Source organism: Fundulus heteroclitus, chromosome 3 (assembly GCF_011125445.2).
Source record: "Fundulus heteroclitus isolate FHET01 chromosome 3, MU-UCD_Fhet_4.1, whole genome shotgun sequence".
In the NCBI taxonomy this organism is placed as follows: Eukaryota; Metazoa; Chordata; class Actinopteri; order Cyprinodontiformes; family Fundulidae; genus Fundulus; species Fundulus heteroclitus.
Window position 1 is genome coordinate 40,407,767 of NC_046363.1, and position 14,018 is coordinate 40,421,784.

General features: G+C 39.5%; 1 protein-coding gene across 1 annotated transcript; it reads right to left on the reverse strand.

The window, feature by feature from the left end:
- Window positions 1–1,261: 1,261 nt before the first annotated feature.
- On the reverse strand, window positions 1,262–13,715 carry ensab (endosulfine alpha b). The gene is made up of 3 exons (XM_012877441.3): window positions 13,500–13,715; window positions 7,540–7,662; window positions 1,262–4,881 (listed from the first exon to the last, which is right to left on the reverse strand). Exons 1-3 carry the CDS (start codon window positions 13,554–13,556, stop codon window positions 4,708–4,710), a joined length of 354 nt encoding a protein of 117 aa, XP_012732895.1. The 5' UTR covers window positions 13,557–13,715; the 3' UTR covers window positions 1,262–4,707.
- Window positions 13,716–14,018: the final 303 nt, after the last annotated feature.

A 14,018-nucleotide genomic window follows, 5' to 3' on the forward strand; every position in this document is an offset into this window, starting at 1 on the left:
CTTAACTGAACTGACTTGTATTCTGTCTGACTGCCGCTTGGTCTGACCTAAGATGGCCGCTCTGTCGGCACGCCTCTCAACCGAGAACGCGGCGTCTACGTATTCATGTCTGTGGCATACACAAGCATGGAATGCGAGCATGCAATGGGACGTTTCTTTATATATATATATATATATATATATATATATATATATATATATATATATATATATATATATATATATATTCATTTTACTTTATTTGTTTTATTTAAAAGGGGACAGTGTACATTAATCAATATTAAAACATTGTAAATTTACCCGGGTTAGCTAAAGAGTGCTAATTTTCATCGGTAGTCCTTAAAAATAATCACAAGATAAAATTACAATGCCAATTACATAAAAAAAACATTATTTAATCAATATTAAAACAATGTAAATGTACCCGAGTTAGCTAAAGAGTGCTAATTTTCATCGGTAGTCCTTAAAAATAACCACAAGTATAAAATCATAAGATAAAATGACAGTGTCAATTACATAAAAAAACCATTATGGTTAAGAAATACAATTCATGTAAAATAATTGTAAATTATTTAAGTGTCCACATGTTTGCCTCTCTACAAGCCATTTCTTTGTATTCTTTTTGAATGAAAAGAATGACAAAGACTCTCTGATGGTTTCTGTTTCTGTGTTCTATATATATATATATATATATATATATATATATATATATATATATATATATATACACATTTTGTAGCTTAATGTGTCTAATTGAGACGGTCTAATATGAAATATCTGAAAACCACGATGTGAATGATGTGATGAATCTGAAGCTTCATCTTCATAGACCTCATTTTATTTCATTGCATCAAATGGAAAAATACCCACAGCAGCAAAAAAAAAAAAAAAAAAAATCAATCAATGAAAATAGTGTTGCACATTATCAGCATTCTTCCAGTGGAGTCTTTTTTTTCACTTGTTGTCACCATAAACTTTCATTTGTCTCCGTCTTTTTTGGATAATTGTGCTTCATTCTACACTCTTGTGGAAAAGCCTGGAAATTTCCGGTCTCCACCCAGTAAAACTATCGCTCTGCTGCCCCCTAGTGGTCTGTAGAGTTTTTACACATTTATTTTGATGCTGTTCTTGAAGACTCCTGTAGCTTCAGATTCATGTATTTCTGTTATTACTGAGGGTGCGTTTGCTCCGCAAGGTTTCACGAGGAACCATCCGTGAACAGATCCCAACCATAAAGAAAAGCAAAGATGTTTTTTTTTTTTTTATGTAAAAGTTTATTTCAAATACTGACAAAAATCCTCTCACCATCTTCCACACAACAAACATTCCAAATAGCCCTGTACTTTCTGAAGTGTCAAAATGTTTCCTTTGTTCTCCAGTGATCATCATCATGTAAACCCCCTTTTTTTTTAAAGAAGGAAGGGTGCTTCTGACTTCCCTGCAGCTGTCTCGGGCCAAAAGAACAAAAAAATGGGATGAAATAAACCAATTATGCAATCAAAGAACACAACAAAAAAATGGGAAACATTTGGTTGCAACACAAAAAAACAACAACACAAAGATAAAAGCAGCACAAATGTATCTGAGAGTACATAGCCTGTCATTTGTTTATACATTCTGGCACGTATTTCTCTTCTGGATGACACGCCCTGTTTGGGAGGTTTAAAACATGCCTAGTATATTTCCTCTGGTCTGCCCTGTGCAAAGCACTAAATGACCCCCATCAACATTTATGCAGTCAAAACATGTTTTTCAACAAGTTTTTTTTTTCTTTTTTTCCTGAAGCACAAAAGGAAAATTTCTAAACCAAATAGCGCTAAATAGTGAGCTCTTGGCCAAAATTATCTCTTAAGTATTCCTTTTCAGCACTAGCCATTGATAATTGCAAACAGTCTTAAATCACGTAGACTACAATTCTGAAAATAAATTGAAAAAAAAAAAAGGAATTACACAGTCAGACTAAAGAGGACAGGCATTCTTTACAGGGTATCATCTCAGATTTGTCTTGGAATCAGCAGCATTTACACACATTGTCATATCATACAGATTCACATAGCCTCTGCAAAAAACACCGATATACAGCAGAAGTAGTGTTAAAACTGAGAGAAGAGAGGAACCACTGAATCAGGCTACGAAAAGACCAAAAAGCAGGTGGGGAAACAACAAAAGTTAAATCCCGTTGAAGTCTATTTACAATAGATGAGACAAAGAGAAGTGTTGCATTCGTACAGCACCAGAACAAGATCATATGCACACGTCACTTTCACACACTGCAAATTTGACACATTAAAAAGTGAGGTTGCAGATATGGTGGGTTTAGCCTACATGATGGAGCGTGAGTTTGTGAAAGTTCCCTGAAGCAGTAATATTTACTCTTTTTTTCCTTGATTAAGTGCACATATCCAGTTTATAGTCTTGACTCGCGTGTAGGCAGCACATTCAGGCCCTGTTCACACGACAACGATCCAGCGAAAACAGGCTTGTTCTTGCGCTCCTGTCAACACGTCTACACGACATTTTAACCACCGTCTCTGTGCACGAAACACTAGTGGAAACGTTAACTGCGTAATACCCCTGCCACACCACTAGTGGGCGGCGCGGATTCAGGTTTTCCTGTCCACACGACAACGGAGACGGGGCTGTTTTCAAAACGTTCCACTCTGGAAGCGGTTTTCAAATTGTGCCGTTTTTAAGCGGAAACGTCGCAGCAGAGACGCGTCAAAACGTCCGTTTTCACTAACAAACATTGCCGTGTCAACAGACACTCAAAGTCTTGAGATGTTCCGATCTTTTTTTTTTAACCTGTTTTACAGGCTGTGTCCCAGTAGGAGGGACTAGAACACGTTGTTCGTGCTCACACTTTGCCCCGTCGTCGTGCGTTATAAAACCTCTCCATGCTTAGCTAAATGTGCTCTTGTAGAGACGGAGCAACCCGCTAACAGGCTTTTTGAAGCTATTCCTATCAGGTTGCCCGCTGTTTAGACCCAGACGCCCCCGTTAGCGGAAAGGAAGTCCGTTTAAAAGCCGGTTTGGGGATAAAAGTCTGCAAGGTGCAGGTAGTAGATCTATTTGTGAGCAACAAATCTAGAAAAGTAAACAATATGATTTATTAGTTAGTGTTTTATACTGGTAGTTTCTTTGAAATTGACTGATATATGAGCACGATATACATCTTGAAAGTGTTACAAACTGATTTTGAAATCAGTCTCGTCAGTCTATTGAAGCACACGGGCGGCTCCACATCACAAGCAGGAAAGTAACGACTTACTTTCGTCTCCTCAAAAGGACTTTCATGGCTGACTAAAGAAAATTATTTAGATCAAACATTTCAAAAGTAGCAAGAAAGTCAAATTATCTGGAGGGTTGTGTAAATCCTCTGCATCCTGCTTCATCACAATGCAGCGCCAGACAGATAATTACTTGGTGAAAGTCACTGAGAGTCTATCCTAGGCTTTGGGGTCTGATAGCTGGAGTGCGTGGATTATTATCTTCTTCACTGTTAAAAGCAAAGCATTTTGTAGCCTAAAACCCAACAATATAATCCCGAATTAGTTGATTCCGCGCTCTTGACTTTTTCTAAGGCATGCTATGTGGACTAGTCCTCAAAGCAACAAGGTAAATGCAAATCACGTGCTTGTGCAAGACTGATTTACCGAAGCGTTTATTGGCTGCAGGGTTCTGGCCTGCTCATAAATCCCCCTGGGCTACAGCGAAGCCCTTATCTAGATGCAACTCAGCGGCCACTGAACGGAGACTCAGAGAGCAGCCGCGCTCCTAACTGAGGACGAACTCCACCGGCTCTTATCCTGGGCTGTAACTACGACGTGTGCGTGTGGATGGATTGTCGGGACGGTGTCTGTTTGCTTCGATGTTCGACCTAAATCCCTAAGCAGATGCCCCACTGCAAGTAAAATAGTTAGAATCTGTGTCATTTAACAATCATGCAGCATATTTAGCGAGAACAAGAGCGAAGGGGGGTGGAGGGGGGGTGGGTGGGGTCTGGACAACATGGGCAGAGAGGGAATGAGCGTCTTCAGTCCTCGTTTGCCTGAGCTGCAGCAGCGGATGACCTGACGTGTGAGATGCTTCATACGCTCCATTTTTTTTCCCAATGCTGGGTGAGAACTAAACCACGCCTCATCGATTTGGTTTGCAAGCAACTATTCACATACTACCCCCCCCCCCCCCCCCCCCCCCCCCCCACGCTGAAGTCAGCCACCGGCGCAGAAAAGAAACAAAGATTGAAGAACAAACGGCAGCCATGGTTCCTTACTCCTCTACACTCATTATTTTGGCGTCATTCAGGATGCAATAAACAGAGAACTAAACACACTACAGAATACAAAGTGCATTAAATCCCCCCCCCCCCCCCTCTCCAACGCTGCCTTATGACACACACCTACTGTAATGCATCTTGGAACACTAAAAACCAAGACGTAAGGGAGGCGGTGGAGCGGAGTGGGCAGACGGAGCAGAGCTGTGCGTGGTGCGAAGGCAGAGACCACCGCCCAGAACCATCACATACAAGCAGAACGGACTGGTAACTTATACATCTCTGCCCCTTTATGTTAAAGCCAGTGGTGCCTCAGAATGAGAAAGGAAGAAAGAGGAGGAGAGGGGGGAGAGAACATGTTGGGAACGCGGGTGAGGTGGAGTCCCGGGGTGGGGGGTGGGGGGGTGTCGAAGACGCCTCTGGGACGACGAAGGCTAGCCAGCTAGCTTGCTGGTCACCAGGGACGACTTCCTCGTCCTCGGCAGGTCCTGCGGCGTTGGGATGTGGTCGCCGGTTACCAGGTTCTTCTCGGGTCCCGCCACGGGAAGCTGCTTGTTCTTCATCTTGGCTTTGGCCATGTTGTAGTCTCCCGAGTCGAAATACTTTTGCTGCGTTAAAAAGAAAAAAAGGACCAGAGGAGGTGGGGTCAGACTTTGGAACATCACAACCGTCTCTGTCAGTGGCTAAAAAGAACAAAAAAACACACACTGTGCTGAAAAGCATCAAGTTTAGCACCGGTGAACCAGATCGAACAGAATCTAGTCTACGAATCAGTCCATAATGATGCCGCTCACCATCTTATGATGGAAAATAGCTGCATTCTCCTAAGGCCTGCCCCGGCTGCGCCCACGCCCCGCCACTGATTTCCCACACCTCCCAGAATGACTTTCAGCAACCTCTATAGGGGCACGTTTGCTGTGGTTTACAGTATGCGGAGGTGGAAGGAGCCAGAGTTTACAGAGTCACAGCAAAGTAAAAAAAAAAAAAAAAGAAAGAGAGAAAAGAAAAACTGAGTACATGCTGTTTAAAATACAAATTAAAGAACCCTGAAAGATGCGCTCCATTTATTATGCTACTAATGTAGCTGCATTACCTCCTAGTCAGCTCAGGCTAAACATTAGACAGGATTAACACTAATAGTATTGATGTTAATATCCTTTATGGATGCATGTCCCTCTGAATCAGTCAAGCTATTATTTTATTTCATCATAATTACTTATCTTTAGAGTGCAACTTTCTGCTTCCGTTCGCCAGTCAAGTTGCTGTTGATACAAGTAAATGTTGCTACTGAGGTTAGAGTCATTCTAAGCCAAAGTAAACTGCCTTTAAAAGAACCTGGATATAAAGGACAACTTTAGGAAATACACTGAATAAAAAATACCCAAAACATTAAAACAACACACACCTAAATCCACATTGCAAAAGTGGAACTAAAAATAATTAAAACTTTCTTAAAATGAGTGTATTTGTCCTTGATTTGAGCAGGTAAATAAAATAATCTGCCAGTGGAATAAGATTTTTGCACTTAAAATAGGAACAATTCATCTCCATCATCTTATTTCAAGTGCTGTCTAATTATCTTATTTTAGGGACCAAAATACTCATTCCATTGGCAGATAATCTTATTTACCTGCTCAAACAACAGAAACTTAAAGAACATTTTACTTATTTTAGGTTTGTTTTTGCAGTGTATGTGCAGTAGTAGGATTCTAAAACTGAAGGGACTCCGTTCAATGGATTTTAGGAGCATTACGGTACCCTGTGTCACTGATAGGACCCCTGAGCTGTCTACAAGACTGCCTGACTGTAAAGTCTAAACTAGAAGTGCATTCTTGTAAGGCAGCTGGAGTACGTGCTAGCAACAATAAACCTGGTAAGTTAATTCAATATAAAAGTTATGTTTATTTTGGTCTTATGTTAAAAACAGGGCAGTGTAGTTCAACTACTCTGTCCTCCAGACAGAGACGGATAGAGAGCTGTGGAAGTGAAGGAGTGATATTACACACATGGGGAGAATATTTAATGCGCCTAATAATTCGCAGTGCTTCCTGGTCCAAAGAATACGGTAATGCATTAAACATATTATTGTGTGATTAGCTGTGGCTAGCATGCTACTAGGCATGTGTTATATTTGGGTTATTCATTCAGCATCACACTTATTTAACGATCTGTTGAGAAAGCATGCTGCATGTTAAGATTGAAAAAAATGTTTAACATGTCAATAAATATATTTTGAGGCCTTTAGTTATTTGTTGTGGTATCAAAAAATGATATTAGGTATCAAATAGAAGCGCGCTCCACTCCCAGGTTTGATGCAACCAGCTCCTTAAACGTTAGTGGCACATGGCTCCAACCTTGATTTTTACAAACTGCAAAATCTGCCTTACCAAAAAGGAAACGATTAAGTTTATTTATTAGTTTGTCCAGCTGTGTATTTGGACAAACGCTCATCCTGCAGAACCATAAACAGGCTATTAACCTTAAAGAGAACAAAACAAATGCAGCAGTGAGTCCTGGTTTTCCCAAAAAGGACAGTCGGGTCAAAGTGAGCCCTGTGTCTGTCTGCAGCTGTTGATCCGTGTTTTTCAATGGGCGGCTCATACAGGACCCTCCATCTGCCTTTAGGGATAAGATCTGAGCTAAAAACCTGCCTCCACCCTGACACAGTTCTGATAGAGCTGCTTCTTCCCACGTGAACTGGGAGCATCCAACACCAGCGTTGTCAGAAAAGAAGCAGTCCACAGGGAAAAGCTGCAGGTCAGCTGGAGCGCGACATCCAGCGAATACACTAAATGGCTCAGGTGAGGACAGACAGACTTCTTCCAGAGTCCACATAATGATATCAAATCGTAAATAAACACAAAAAGGCTTAATTTACTATAAAACTGAGCAAAAACAAAGCATAAAACACCAAAATAATAACTAATACTAAAACTTTGTATGCAACCAGAGTGAGCTACTGACGTATAAATAAATAAAAAAGTTAAATAACGTGGCTATGCACCTTTAAGAAAAGATCGTGACGAGTAAAAACAAGTCAAGCTGATTTAGTAACAGCAGGTTTTTCCTGTTATTAAACAAAAGGACTCGATTGATTAAAGGGTCAGGTATCAACAAGATGAGCTGCAATCATATCTCAGCTCTTCCTACATTTTGAGGCATTTCTGGACACACCTTTTACCGACTGTTTATCTGTGACCAGTTTATTGCACTAACGCGCAGTTGTGCCTCCAAATATGGCGTGGAGCACCCATATGGTCACCCACCCCTTTCTGTAGCCTCTTCATCAGGAAGTCTGATCCACCCGGCTTCTGGCCAAGGCCGGGATACTTGGCCTTCAGCTTGGCCTCCTCTGCCTTCACTGGGTTTGCATTCTTCTCCTGTGAGTCCTGCAGACACAAGCAAATAAAAGTAATAAACATACTTAATCTTCTCAGCAGCTACATCCTCAGGGAAGAATATGCAAAACTGTACAAGCTGGTAATGCCACATAAACCTGTTCAAAATCGCTACGCAGTCGCAATCTGTTTTAGCGCTCATAAAAAGCACCAAGTAAGCAGTAAAGAAAAAAATCTAAAGAGAGAACATATGAGCAGCTTCTGTAAAGTGAGCTTAGATTCACGATCCGGCCCGGTGGGAGCTGCAGATCCTTCATAACAACGTGAGTCACAGCATGAATGTTCTCTTACTGCAGGTTCTCATATCACCAACATGCCTGAGAAGTAACAGCTGAGGAAGACGGGTCCAAACACAAACATTTCAGGAAAGAGACGGCTAAAAAGGAACCGCTAAAGGAGATTAGCCCAAAGACGATCACTTCTCTGCTTGCAGTTTTTCCCTTTCTGTGGATTTCAGCAAGAAAATGTCAACATGCTCCTGTTACAGAGTTCATTTTACACCAAAGAAGGATCTTGGAACCTTATATATAAATTTTTTCCCTCCAATCTATTTACGTCAAGCTATAAGCAAAAATAATTTCTTTTTATTTATTTTTTATATTCTGTTAGTATTTTTATATAAAAACAGGCACAGAACAAACATGAACTGAACAATGCGTTGTTTTCCTTTAGTGAAATATTACATGTGGATAAAAGCCGATTAAAAACAAAAACAAGATTCAAATAAAAGATTTTTCAAACTAAATCTGCTCTCAGAGGTGTTTCATCCTTCCAGAAATACATCCTGTTTCATTCTACCACAAAACGGGATCCTCTCGATTTTGAAAATCTCAGACAACATCAATCCACTCATTTATTGCAGCTTATTTCTTACTAATGGCTTTCCTGGCAGCTGTATAAAGGTATAAAGTCTCTAGTTAGAATGGGATGTCAAGCTGAAGCATTGATCTTAAAACCTTAGAAACTTTTTTTAAAAGAATTTTTTAAAAGGGGCAAAACCAAAATATATGAGAGTAATTAGCTTAAAATCCTCAACATTGCTGCCAACATGATGATGGCTTGGCGTGATGCTTCTTTTGGACGAGATGACAAACAACCCGATAAGGTTTCTTCTCTCCATAAACCTGAATTTAAGGTTGTTTGTTTGTATTTCGACTTTCCCAGTTTTATTTTGATGCAGCTATTGTCTCTTCTTTCTCCTATTTCTGTTTTACTTGCATTGAATTCCCCGTGGTTTGTTGTAAACCTCTATACAACTTTGAAATAATTTGTTGTTGCTATTTAAAAAGGTGTGGGAATCTATAGACGGTGAACAACATATCATTTTGGTACCTTTTTTAGTCTTTAATACTTTTTAAAAAAATATTTCAAACCTGAAGGAGCCTGTAAAAATCTTTGTTATCTGGATCATACTTCAGTTTTTGGAAAAACATTAATCATTTCTTCTTATGAAAAACAAAAACACAGTCAAGCCCTGGGAGCCCACTCCTTTAACTTTGCATCTAATTTGTTGGATATTACGTCTTCATCATAAGAACATTATTTTATTATCCCAACAGCATCTAATTAAATCATTTTGTGACATTAGCTTATTCCAGAGACATGCAGATCAATGAGTTCTCTGGCACCTTCAGATCATCAGGACGGACCATCCCATTTCTGTTTCCTTCCATCTAATAAAATATTCAGGATTACATGTAGATAACAATGGTGTTAATAGTGCCGCAATATAATAATCTTTTAGGCAAGGCAACGGAAACCTCTCCTTAGTTTTAGATAGAACTAAATACAATAGCCTATAGCTAAGTCTTCTACAATGCCAAACGTATGTTAAAAGAAGACTATCCCTTTCCAGAAATGATTGATCTGACATTTCTATAGGAAGAGACTGAAATAATAAAGTCTTTGTGGTGAGAAATCCATTTTGATTGATATTCATGGTCCAGAATTGACGAAGACGACACAAAGAGATTGTGTCGTCTTTGATGGTCTTATTAAGAAGAGGGAAGTTTATGCAGCGAAGACTTCGTTAAGATGTTTGGTACGTTTGTCCCCAAATATCTCCTATTCTGCATCCCACGGCCGGTGAAGGCGATGTTTTTGTCATCGTTCGTTTTAACCAAAACATGATGCTTGGCTTCTGGAAATGTTTATTATCATACATGTAGAAAAACCACTCTTCCAACAGTACGAGTAATTTCTCAAAAGTGGCCCAGGTCAGATTTTATTCCGATTACTTTTGTCCATGTAAACGTAGCTACTGTGGTTGGTCACTTCTACCGCTGATCCATACAACACTGTCTCATCCCTGTAGGAGACTCTCAGTATGGCGGGAAACAGAGATTGATAACAATCTGTTTTTGTTTTAATGCCAGTTCTACCTGTGGGTACTCCCACCCCTAAGACCTCCTGTGCATAACCATGATCCTGATTTAGAGCCTTCCTGTTGAGTGGGAATTCCTACTTTTCCCAAGCCAGCTTCCTTACAGATCCACTAGCTTGTGACTTGAGTTTTCGGACATTTCGACAGCTCCGGAGCTGTCGAGAGCGCGCTTTTCTATGACAGCAGCAAGAAGTTCATTTTTAAGGTGAAACATTTTATGCCTTGAGCAATTGTACAATGATTTACTATTTTATGACAATGTCAATGTGTTTTTTATTTTTATAAACCTCTCCGTGAACAGTGTACATACAAGTACAACGAGTAAAGCGTACGACGCAAGCGACAGTATTGCCTTTGCAGGCTTAAACAAGTCGGCCAGGTAAGATAACTTTAATCCAGGTGCCAGTCAAACTAAAATATTGAGGCCATGAATTTACGCCTCACCCCTCGTGACTGAGATGAACATAATTTCTATCTGTATTTCAAACCTGACAGGAAAAAAGGAAGCTGTAAAAATGTGAAGAGTGCATGGGACAAATGGCATATAAGCAATCGTTGCCCGGAGCTCCCAGAGGAAGTTGTGGATCTACCTAAACTATGTATGCATAGGAGATAGGGCACTGTGTCTGCAGAGCTTGCTGGGCTAGGGATAAAATGTGACTCAGGACACTGAAGCCGATGAAGAGATTCCCCTAGGAGGAGGGGTGGGAGTGTGACTCAGTGGATACTGGTTCACTTGGGTCCATGGCAAGAAATTTATGAGCTACTATATTGGGTCTCAATGCAAGGAAAGGCCGATATCCAACAACACATTCTGTGTGCTTGCTATTACAGCTTTAAACTGATAAGTGAAATGCAGTAAAATTCCCCTCGAGCAGCATCCAAGCCTGATATGACAGTTTAACAACATGCAGTCGTTAGATATGCTATCTGCTTTTATCTCTCATGCAAAATTCTCACATAATTCAATTGTAAAGAGTTAAATAACTACCTACAAGAAACTTTAGCTCAGGTTTAGGTAGGTTTTGCATATCTTAATGTATTTTAATATATAATCTCATATTGTTATTTTTTTTTTATAAACAATATGTTCGAATTACATTAACTATAAAGTTTTCCAAAATCGACTAGCTGAACGACATTTTAAAACATTGGAACAGCCAGACTTTTGCCATTCACACAAAGCAAAAACAGAGAAAAAAAACTTCTTGTACATTGACACTGTATTTAGGTAAAAGATTGGGTTTAAATGTGCATTCAATGTTTCATTTTGAAGTTCAGAGTAAAACAGGAATTTCAAATGGGAGTCTGACGTCTACCTCAAAATCCAATTTGGTTGCCAAATGAGTAGAGTTAGCAATGCCTGAGGAAATAAATATTATTATGTTGCTCTTCTGATTTATTATCTTGTTAAATATACCACATACATGACAGAATTTCTGTTATATGTCTATTTAGAACTTGAATACATTAAATACAAAGAGACTTTGATGCAAAGAGCAGCTAGCTTGTCGCTGAGCACAGCAATTAGATTGCAACGGTTTTCCAAACAGCAGCTGAAATGTGATTATCCATGTAACAACTTCAAAAGAAATAGAACGCAGCATAAATAGCTTCTAGAACTTATTAGTTTACTTTTTCCCCTTTAGAATAATCCTTAAGTTCCCAAAATGTTCCCTTCGGCTGTTCACTTTTGTGCAGTTTCTGTCTGAAACAAAGATCGATATGTTTCAAAGAAAACCTCCTCAGCTATAGCTGCTCTTCAATAGTTAACCTCTGCCTTTTCCTTGTAAATGGATGATACCGAAATTTCTTCCAAGTACCATTAAAGTCAGCCCTAGCACCAGGTCTGAGAACCCTGGACCCACGTTATCTAGGTTAGGCTAAGCTATAATGCACCAGTCAGGGTTATTGGTTCGGACTGAACGTCATTACACATCTAATGTTCAAAAGGGTGAGAGAGTTAAAGGCAAAGAGATGTTTCTTTTCAAATAATAATAAAAATAAACATTTGATCTGCAGGAGCCTTTACATTTCCCTCTCTATGACTTTTGTTGGGTGTAAAAAACTTTCACAATTACAGAGTTTCAAATCGATAGCCACAAATACAATCTTAATGATTATGACATGTGATACCTGAATATTACAAAAAGAAACACCAAATATTACATAAACTCCTGTTTGACTTTGAGGCTACCATTTACTGCTACAAATACGGGATTAATGATTAAAAGACTCACTGCACTGTCGCTTCAAAAACAAATAGTTATTGTAGGTTGCAGTTTAGAAAATTTCTGATAATAATGTGTATTTATATATAAATATAATTAGATAATGTATTTACTAATTATTTTTTGTGAGCAACAGTCATGGTTTATTGCTGAATTTCTGATTAGATAAAACCTTGTTTATTTTAAAATAAACCTAAAGTCTGTTCATGTTTTCATGGTCATGCACAAGATTGATTAATTTAGTCCATGCAAGATACAGATTCTGCCAGAAAATACTAATTATTTGTATCTTCATTCATCTTTAAATTAATCTACTGTAATACACAAGAAAAATGTCTTTTGTTGGAAGCAAATATTCAGGGCAAGTATCATAATCACAATCTACAGCAATGGGCATGTACTTTTGACTGAATAACAAACTAATCAGTTAACTAAGCTTTATTCTAACCAATAAAAGCCAGCAGAGCCATCAGATATAGTTTATTGTTACAATACATACAAGAATATGTGTTTTCGGGTCACAGCTTTTCACTGGTTTCAGTATAAATTAACCGGCATACATGGTCCAAGAATCTCAGTTTTTAAAATTCGGTGTTAGTTCTAACCAACAAACATTATGTTGGTATCAGTTAAAAATATTGATAAATGGTTTGCTTTGACACATTCATTTATTTATTGTTTTTGCTTACCTACCCACGGTATGATTGATCCCCCGTTTAGGATCATATGTATATTTTAAAACTATATTGCAACTGGTTGCCAAACTCGAGTAAACGAATGAATTCGCAGCCTAGACAAACCACAGCCTTTTTAAGAGAAAAGCAGAGGTCCACAGAACATATTTAAGAGGGTATTTACTTTAAATGCAATGATTTGGTCGTATATATGTGTATTTACAGACTCCAGATGCGTGAATAACTAGCAGTAAAAAAACAATGAGGCCTGAGCTGCTGTGGACTCGACCAATAACACAAGAAAAGGGACACAACAAAGTGACAACCAGGCTGGACGCACTGGATCATGGCAGCTAACATAACAGCTGTCTTATTACACATTACACCGCGTATAACAGATGTGCACATCCGGCTGGGAGCCCCACAGCTTCGCATGGGGCTCTAAGCGTTTTGGGGGTAAAAAAAACACTTCACTTCAGCTATTTTATCTTAGCCGCATCTCGCTAGCCCCCTCCGCGGTTTAGCACTCCACAAACCCACCTGTTTTTCGTCCTCGTACTCCACCTGGGTGTCCGAGTCGAGGTTTTCCGACGACATTGTCCGAGAGCGGTGGACCAGCAGCTAGCCCGTTTTTCCACACGACGCGAGGGGCTGAACGAGACCGGCTGGCGTTAGATAAACCTGCAACTGGACCTAATCCCGATTTTCCAAACACGACAGCTCCCCAACAAAGATGGCGTAACGAGATGCGACGTCATTACATTAGGCGAGTCCTCTTTACCGTTGACACGCAGATTAGCCAATAGGACACGACCACTGCTGTGAGTTTAGCCAATGAAATGCACCCTTTTCCTCTACGCAACTTGATCGACAGCCAATCGCCCAGCGGGTTTCCAGCAGCGGCAGTGCGGGGGCCGCGCTGTACTGTATCAACGTAGAAGTAGATGTTAAAGACAACAATGTAATGTTTTCAGATACAGACATTTGAACATATAGCTAATAATTCACCAACACGTCGCATAACATAATTAAAATAGCACAGCTTCTTTATATAAAAAA

Excerpts from the sequence above, each read along its gene's own strand:
- ensab (XM_012877441.3), bottom strand. The coding sequence starts at position 13,556 with ATGTCGTCGGAAAACCTCGACTCGGACACCCAGGTGGAGTACGAGGAC. Across the intron at positions 7,663-13,499 it reads AGTACGAGGACGAAAAACAG|GACTCACAGGAGAAGAATGC; the intron begins GTGGGTTTGTGG and ends TTGTGTCTGCAG. Across the intron at positions 4,882-7,539 it reads TGAAGAGGCTACAGAAAGGG|CAAAAGTATTTCGACTCGGG; the intron begins GTGGGTGACCAT and ends TTTTTAACGCAG.